At 42.2% G+C, this 9,076-nt stretch overlaps 1 protein-coding gene across 1 annotated transcript in view; it reads left to right on the forward strand.

Annotated features, from left to right (window-relative positions):
- SARC_09147 (hypothetical protein) overlaps window positions 1–8,789 on the forward strand; it is a gene marked incomplete at both ends in the record, with an annotated part of 11,003 nt that extends 2,214 nt beyond the window's left edge. Inside the window, 15 exons of the mRNA XM_014296850.1 lie at window positions 1,545–1,721; window positions 2,170–2,228; window positions 2,539–2,640; window positions 3,002–3,098; window positions 3,290–3,559; window positions 4,010–4,100; window positions 4,744–4,838; window positions 4,996–5,075; window positions 5,301–5,388; window positions 5,819–6,201; window positions 6,417–6,553; window positions 6,914–6,998; window positions 7,881–7,977; window positions 8,325–8,471; window positions 8,729–8,789. Coding sequence (XP_014152325.1) covers window positions 1,545–1,721; window positions 2,170–2,228; window positions 2,539–2,640; window positions 3,002–3,098; window positions 3,290–3,559; window positions 4,010–4,100; window positions 4,744–4,838; window positions 4,996–5,075; window positions 5,301–5,388; window positions 5,819–6,201; window positions 6,417–6,553; window positions 6,914–6,998; window positions 7,881–7,977; window positions 8,325–8,471; window positions 8,729–8,789 — 1,969 coding nt within the window. The remainder of the gene's footprint in view (window positions 1–1,544; window positions 1,722–2,169; window positions 2,229–2,538; window positions 2,641–3,001; window positions 3,099–3,289; window positions 3,560–4,009; window positions 4,101–4,743; window positions 4,839–4,995; window positions 5,076–5,300; window positions 5,389–5,818; window positions 6,202–6,416; window positions 6,554–6,913; window positions 6,999–7,880; window positions 7,978–8,324; window positions 8,472–8,728) is intronic.
- Between the last annotated feature and the right edge of the window lie 287 nt (window positions 8,790–9,076).

The raw sequence follows: 9,076 nt of genomic DNA on the forward strand, positions 1-9,076 counted from the left end.
TAGTATTAGTAGTAGTAGTTAGTTATTGTTTTATTGTTATATAGTTATGTATAGTAGTTACGTAGTATTAGTAATAGTAATAGAGTAGTAGTGTGTGTGTGTGTGTGTTATATATATATATATATATATATATATATATATATGTAATATATATATATATATTAATGTGTGTATATGTATAGATATTGGTATATATATATATATAGGTATCTATATACATATATATATATATATATTATATGTATTATACGTATTATATATTGTGATCGGCCTAAGGCCGTAGTACCGAACTTTAGAGTATATTTTTATTGTCTTGTGAAATTATCAATTCTTGTGGACCAAAATATTTACTCTGCCACATTATTGTATATATTTCTGTGCCCAGAAAGCAATTCTCACTGTTACCAACTACATATAGTTTACCAGTAAAGAAACTATAGAGGTAACAATGGCTTGATTTCAATCCCACAATCATAGTTTCAAGTTAATATAGCTAGTTAGTAAAGGTGGACAGGTTTGTGTCGTATGGGTAAGCAGTATCAGATCACCTGATGAATTGCAACAAGGTGATTGTTTCCTCGGCATAAACGCTTGCATGGATGAAAGTGATGGCACCACCGGTGGTTGCGAAGTTAGTAGATGAAAGGAATGTGCCAAAGAAGCAAGTTATACCTTTGCATGTAGAACCGCAGTTGTGCGGTAGAAGTCAGCATAGCACTCTCCATGGGAGACAAGGGACCTCGATAGGGATGTGGGCTATGGCCACCCTGAGCGATGGTTATTGGATACACCTGTAGTACGACAAGTCTTCCTCGACGAAGGAAACCTTTCGCGGTTGTTGCGGACAAGCATCAGGGACAGCAGATGTTTTAGCTGATGACGATGGCGATCAACCGGTGTAGGCGAAAAGGGCGCGTGTGCCCAGACCCAATGAAATGGCGGCCCATGTGAGCACATACGCACAGAGTCACGGCAAATCATGAGTGAAGACGGGGCGCGGATACAGCAGCGAAGGCTTGGACGTTGGTGCCGCTGGATTGTGGTGTTAGATGTGGCAGGCTGTATGTATGAAAGTTGGATCTCGCTCGACTGCTGCCTCTGGTAACGCTCAACAGGGCGTGTGATCGGCCTATGGCCATAGTAGCGAACTATGGAGTATAACTTCATTGCCATATGAAATTATCAAATCTTGTGAACCCAAATATCTACACTGTCACATTGTCAAATATAAATCTGGGCCCAGAAATCAATTCTCACTGTTGCCAACGTCATATAATCTACTATTAAAAGCTTTCTATTGTCAACTAGCACTTGATTTACTCTCACAATATATATATATATATATATATATATATTATTTTGTTCTGACACATAATTACCGAAATAAACACTTTGCAATTATTATTGCGCACTTGAATCACGAGCTCAAAAGCATAGTTGCACTGCTTTTTGTGTCGCAAGGTTGGGCACTGGTAGAAGCGTGACCCTTCCAGTGGGATGGAGTTTAGATTCATAATACATGACACTTAACAACACGTCCACAGGCAAATCAATTGGAGGCCATTCGTAGAATGCGCGAACAGCGAGAGTCTCAGTCGAGCACCGACGCCGAGTTTCTGCAACGACAAAGGAATAAAACTCCCTCAGGAGTCCACAGAAGCACTAAAGCATCCACTCTTTCACAACAATCGAAGCCTGTATCACCAGCCGAGTCTGTCAAGGTATGTACACAATTGTCTTTGGCCGCTGCGAATTCGGGAAAAATAATTACCACGAATCATTTACCACGAATCATTCACAAGCACAAGCACAAGGGAGACGTTCTCAAACACTTCGCACTGGACACTACAGCGACATAGAAGTTACCGGTGCAGCGTACATCGTCACCCGTTGCGAATGTTTTATTTGGGTCTGTGTTTTTGTGAGCGAGGATGTTTGACATTTCTCAGCGAGTAATTTAATCGCTCTATGAGTGCAATCGCTAGCAGACTCGTCTGCTTCTGAGAGGCTGGGTCTGTTTGATTTGAACTTATCCAGTTGATTGATTCGTACCATTCCACCGATAATAGAGTGTGCAACATCTTGTATAATTGTATAATCCGTAGCAACCCCGTGGTATCCTAAAACTCCTATGGTCATCTTTCCATTCGTTCCTTTCTTTTATTGCAGACGATATCTGGATTGATAAGATCCGATTCGATGAATCTCCGCAATATTCAAAAGCAAAGGTAGAACAATACTATTGCGTTGCTCTTGTCCATTGTGCTTGTTGTGACGCTTCCTCCGAGTGCCCTGAAAAGGTTAACTATATTCGTGGCAACCATTGCTAAATATGGGCTGTTAGAACCCCGATCCTAGCTGAAACTCGCACAAAGTCTTCATTTGTTGCGATGATCATGTCTTCACTTGTCGGTTGGTTTGCGCATTCCTGTCCACGTGCGCTGTGTTCGTACCATGCCGAATGGTCGGCTGGAGTTGTATGTGTTCGATCGAACCCTATGGCAAGTGTCTTATACAAGATTTCCTTTTCGTTTTCAGGCTTGGGCTCGCATTGGAAATAGGGAATAAGTTGCATTTTAGTGGCAGATTATCGTCTCTCTCGACATTCGATATCAAGCGAAGGGGTGAGCTTCTGGCACGGTAAGTTGACTTTCTGCCGCACAACGGGTATCTCTCACTGGTATCTTTATCATGTGCATATGGATAGTAATCGGTGCAGTTGAAACGTAGTACAAATAGGTATCTGAATGCATCAAGGTGTGCCATGAGGGTGAATCATACCTGTGTATGTCTTCGGTTGACTAGTGTACTCATATACACTGCAAATTCTTAGTTACAGCCTCTATCCGTATAAAGTGATTTGTGATGAATGTGTGGTACTTCTTTTGTATTGCAGTATCGGTTTCTTCTCCGCCCTGCGTACACAAATCTCCTGACCTAACCCTAAGACGTGGCATTTATCATTACTCTTTGCAATAAATATACGAACTTTAATACACAGAAAGCACTCAAGTGATGTAGTGCTGGCGTCAGAACAACAAACAGAGCTGAACGTGCTTCTGGCAAAGATTGAGAAAGAGAACATCGAGTTCAGAAAGGTAGGGATATGTCTGATTGGTGGTAGCCGCCCTTGTATCACCGTACTATGTGGCAGTGCGCATGTCCCTAATTCTCTATTACATTCTCTAACAGTGTTGCCTGCCAACTACGCCGGTACAGCAACTCCTGAATTGTGGCAAATAAATATTGTTATTATTTTTATTCCTATTTTTGGCTTCCAATGACTCAGGCGGAGGAGGGGTGGATCCGCAACCACAGTGCTGTGTACGACTATATCCCGTTATCTGTGTCAGCGTGGGCCAAACGGCATATTGAGAAGAAATGTGCCAGTCTAGTCCGAGATCGTAGTCGGCACTTCCAGCTGCTGAATCAGATTACTTGGTCTAAAATAGACCAGCGCGGTAGGGAGAACTATGGTTCGTGGTTGGAGGACCAACTGAGTCTGACTCCCGATTTCAAGCCTGTGATGATTGAGAGCGATCCAATGGTGTACAAAACGGTGTGGTTTGTACGTACAGATCTCACTCTGAATATATGTTACACATGGTGGCCCGAGTTATACTTTTCACCGTTACATTATCCCTATACGATATGCGTTATTCATAGAGTTGGAAAATACGTACGAATTTAATTTTTGAAACACATTCTTAACCAATCTAATTACAGTATAGATGACACTGGGCGTGACTAGGTAACCTAAACCCATCCATCGACTGTATGTCACTCTGAACAACAATGATTATGCTTCTCTTGCCCGCGTGTGTGTAGTCGAGGTGCGCCACTACGATCGAATCCATCAAATGCGATCATGTATTGTTGGCGTTAACATATTGTCGTCAAAACACTTTGATGTTGTCACTGAGCTGTGTCACTTTTGTGAATTTTCGTAGTCTGGCGGAACAAACTTTTCTCATGGCGACGATGTTTGTACTTATTTTCATATGTGCAGGGGCATGTGCTACACCTTCAGCCCAATGCGCGTGTGGCGAATGTACCGTTCGATTTGCACCATAACCCCTTGTCGTCGAGTAAACATGCAGGTATATTGATATCACGACATCCTGAATTAATATGTAGCGTAGAATCAGCTCAGAAATGATTGTCCTGTTAGATCAATCTGGGTGTTGTGTGTGATGGATATCCTGGCTCAAAACCTGCAGCATCAAAGAATTCACCGCATGACTTGTCGTGTGTCTACTGTATATGTATACAGCGAGTTGCATCAAAAACTCGTGAGAACACTTTTTGTTCACAATGACACGTGTGACTGTCATTTGTCCCCAGGGGGTGTCCAGCCGGATATGTCCTTCCTAAAATTGGCCGATGCTTTTGTATAGTGGAAATTTTGAGCCTAAACAAGTTTTGTGCTTATGCGGATCTTTGTTGTTGCTTCAATATACAGTTGTAATGAACATGTACGGCTCAATTTGTGACCTCGTTAACATGTTTGTCCTGATTGACAGAGTGTAAAACTTGTTTGTCCTGATATTGTTAAATCGTCTATTTCTGAACGTCGATACAAGGGCGAAAGTGTTGCACTATCGATGTATTCGCCTGTCGTGTGCAATGATACGGTTTGCAAGAGTACGCACCGAACACTATTCTAGTGTGCATCATAACCAGACTATTATAGAGACATAGCTGACTGTTAACCAATTCTCTACAATCTCAATCTGTGAGTAGATCCTATGTCTCAAGATATTACGAACCATCCCTCGAGTCGACAACATGCGCAAGCTGGCAACAGTGCACAAATCAAACACAGATGGATCAACAAGGTAAAGGCAAACTCTTTTACTTTCTCTCATAAATCAATAGTGTATTGACTATCCTGCCATTGGCTTGTTATACTGACATCTATAGTGCAGGAGTGTGTTAATTGGTATACGCTCACAATAGGTTTCAACTTCTTGAACACAATTTCATACATCACAGTCTGTGCCACTTTTAAGGGAAGACACCAGGGCGTTGGAGTTGGCAGCGCAGTATGAAGTTGATTTTCTGGTGACAGCTTCGTAAGTACCTCCGAATTCTCTCATAATTCTGGCTTTTTGGTATCTGCCGTGTCACATTTTGTACCGTAATTGCGCATTTTAACCTGTGATCTATCTGTATTGAAACTCGTATTCACATCCAATAGAGCGAAAAAAATTGCTGGAATACAGTTAACACTCAATGCCCAGTGATCTGATACTTTCTAGCTTGTTTAATCCCTCTTACACTACTCCTACACTACCCAGCGCCTTGGAGTGCATAGCCAGTTCCGCTCCAGCGCCTCACATGGGGTCCTGGGAAATTCCCATCAATTGTGTGGATACTAAAACAGACGTAAGTTTGCCTTAATAATTGCAGAGCGTTATATTGATGTGTTCCGCACACAAGTCAGCTATTTGAAATCAGCGACGCGATTGAGCTGCTTTGCTGTCAATTTTCCCGAACTTGCGATGCAAATGTATAATAGAAAAGACTTTCCGTCAGAAAGAACTGAAATAATATGGTCAACGCTGCACGAGTGATATCTACTTTCGTTTCTTACTTGTGTCTTCGAGGTTCATCCGATAGGGGACCCTACTACGTACAATCGAATGCTACATGTGAATGCCTACATTGACGTAACATTGAAAATCTCGCGAGCCATACTTTGAAATTGGAATATTAGTAGTCGTTTTGATTTCCAAGATTACAAGAACAAATGTACGTAGATTAAACCCTGTGTTGTAGACTATAATATGCACAATCATCTCATCTGATATCGCAGGAGAAACAATTGATCATACTCGAGAAACCGCTACCAAAAAAAACATATACGCCGAAGACCGCCAGCTGTTTTGCAATGAAGCACATGGCCCGCTCCATGATCACTCGCATAGACCACCCAACCATGGCGTTCTCACAAGACTCCGCTCAGTCTGTGTCGAATTCTGATGCCAGAAATGAACCAGTTGCTGGTTTGCAAGACAACAAACATCTGGCTGACCGTAGGGAGTCGGTAACGCGGACAGCCACGGAGAGTGTGGGCGGAACCACGATAGATGTATCGGACGATAATCTTGTGTACGCGCTGTGGTCTATCGGGAAGCACAAGATGCTGGTGCGCATGAGTCTGGCGGGCTATGTCCAGGACAGCCCGACCACTACCAGGCAAATTACCCCACATGGGTTTGATATATTTGTTGTTTTAATTAGATCCCGTTTAGAGCCGATAATATAATCCTAAAATCATTTGATGAGATGGTGCCTCTTGTTTTTCCTCTGTATGCCATAGGTGACAATTGTCGTGTACCTCAAGTAAGAGTTTCTTTATGCATATGCAATTCTGAAAGTGTGTCGTAATCATGCTGCAAATTTCTATTTAGGGTCGTTTCTGTGAGCGCCAAGCCGGAGTATCTACCTACTTGTCAAGGTATTATCGGACCAGAGGAAGAGACGGTGGAGGAAACTGCACGATGGTGGGTGCGGACTCTGCTGAGGCCCAACGCGCTCCTTCTATTGGGTGTGTTTTGGATATATCGTGTGCGATGGTTGTGAGTTGATGACTGCTCATCATTTGTGGGTCATCACTGTACTGTGTAACTTGGATGGCGTTGCGTACTGTAGATGTCTCTGGCTTGTGAGTGCAGTGACCAAGGTTATAAGAGGCTCAGTGAGTCTTTATTCCGCTTCAGATCACATGTCTATTGAAAGCAAACAGGAAGTGAATTTGCGCTCGCTCTTTCACGTGTTTTCACTGCCAGTCAGGTAGACATGTGGCAAATCATCGAACACCTGCCTTTTCGGTCGTTTCAGTTCAAAATCCAGTCTACAGACTAACTTTATGAGATACGTTTAAAATTCAAATTGTAAATGCCCGCAGCTCGGTGCGACATGATACACAACACAATGCGCTTTGAACTGCGAGATATTCTTGGACAGGCAATTCAACCGAATGCAGACTTATGGTATAAACAAATACTTCTGTGGCTATAAGTGCACATGTGACGAATTGGCTTTTTTTTTTTGCTACCCCCTTGGAGAATACCAGTACAATAATGCTGCTTATTAAGTGATTTTGGGTATACCAAACCTTCTAAAGTGCTCTCGTGGTATAGAAACAGTTGTGGATGATTTTCTGCCTCACAATTTAACGACCGCCCAAAATTTCGTACCCATGTTGCATTGTCAAAACAGGAACACGGCCCTGTTCTTATTCATCCTGCCTTACTGAGGAATAGGTATACTGAAACCCCCATAGACTTATTCTCGAAAAATCTTGACTCCTACATCCCAAATCCCAAAAATATATTCTAATTCCGAATTTTTATGTTTTGTATCCTAGGGAGTTGACATGGACAATAAAACGAAATCTTGCGCTTGTATTCAATAACCTGGCTGGGTATGATGCAATGTTTGTAGTTGTTTCCTTACAGTTGCGGCTGTGGCTGTTTTATTTTCAACCTACGATCTTGCAAGTTTTGTTTTACACATTGTCGACTGTTGAAATGCTATTGACGGAAGTCTGGATTGCTTTTGTCATTACCGGCGTGAAAACTCCACTTATCGATTTTGATACAACTCGATACGAAAGGTACTGGGCAATTGTGCTATCATGAAATTTCTCATTTCTCAACTTGTCTCAATGTATGCGGTTCAGACTGATAGAGGGCGAATATCTTTTGGCCCATGACGATGTAGCGAAATCACTTACTCTCCTGTCCGCGTGTGGGTATGTGCCAGAGTTAGTGTGTGAACGTTAATCGCGATTCTTGGACATTCTCAGTCAGAGTTCAAATATACACGATATATGTATCATACTTTGTTTTCGTGTAATTGTTTTCGCTCAGTGAGGACGAGAGCACCTATAATCTACATACGGCCCATTCACAAACCGCAATCTACAGTCAGCAGCCTCCTCCGGCGCTACATTCGGCTCACATACCGGTAATCGAGTGCGATTGAATTTTATATTAAGTTGGACTTTATGTCGACTGTTCGTTTATATCAATTGATTCTCGCGGAGACAATTCATTAGCCGCAAATGTCAATTTCTTGGTCATTGAATCCATGCAGTATTCGTACTTCCTATATCTCGTAGTCGACGATAGATTTTAGTCATCGTTCACTTTCCCTGTCTCGCTTGAAATTCGCAATTCGTATCATCTATAGCTGCATTGGGTACAGAGTTTCCGATGTTGTATGCTTTATTTCAGTGAGCCGGGTGAAATTTGCACAAAGAAACTCGCATGTCCCTTGTGAACTCATTTTGTGAACACTGATTTCATTGCTAGCTTTTCAAGACCTCCGAGGGCGATCCGTGGCCAGCTGGGCTATTCCCGCCGAGCGTGCCAATGACAATCGATGAGGCACTTGCGAAATTGCCGAAGAAGAAGTACTGTTTTGCTTTCGCCCGCGAAGGAATATGTCCTGCTCAGCAGGTAGGCGCGTCAATGAATAGGGGATCTATACCAAGAGTCATCCGTACTATCAAACGATATATGTTGATTATCGCTATGCATATCGTTAACTCAGCTTGCTAAAGTATACAATCACGACTGCCAATTTTTCACACCAATGCTGATATAAAATTCTTGGGAACGTAAGCTGCTGTTCTCATTCAGTATTGACGCCTAAAACCCTAAACCCCTAAAATAAATAAGAAAGCTAATACTTGTTCACTGAAATATACGTCCAGTGTCCATACCAGCATGTGGCCAAGACGACTTTAATTGAGATGGCGGAACAAGGCGTGAGGGGTATGCATAATGAGAGGAAGTCTATGCCGAAATCTAGAAAGACAAAATCGAAATCGATCCCGAAATCAAGAATGATGGATACGGCTCGACCCTTGATCGCACGCGATGAATTGTGATGACTTAATCGAGGTAACGAAAGCACTGTCAACTACATGAGCATACATGACGAACGTATCACTCTTATAACCAATTGAATATATATATATATATATATATATATATATATATGTGTGTGTGTGTGTGTGTGTGTGTGTGTGTGTGTGTGTGTGTGTGTGTGTGTGTGTGTT

The sequence above is a fragment of the Sphaeroforma arctica genome, assembly GCF_001186125.1.
Source record: "Sphaeroforma arctica JP610 unplaced genomic scaffold supercont1.896, whole genome shotgun sequence".
Taxonomy (NCBI): Eukaryota; class Ichthyosporea; order Ichthyophonida; genus Sphaeroforma; species Sphaeroforma arctica.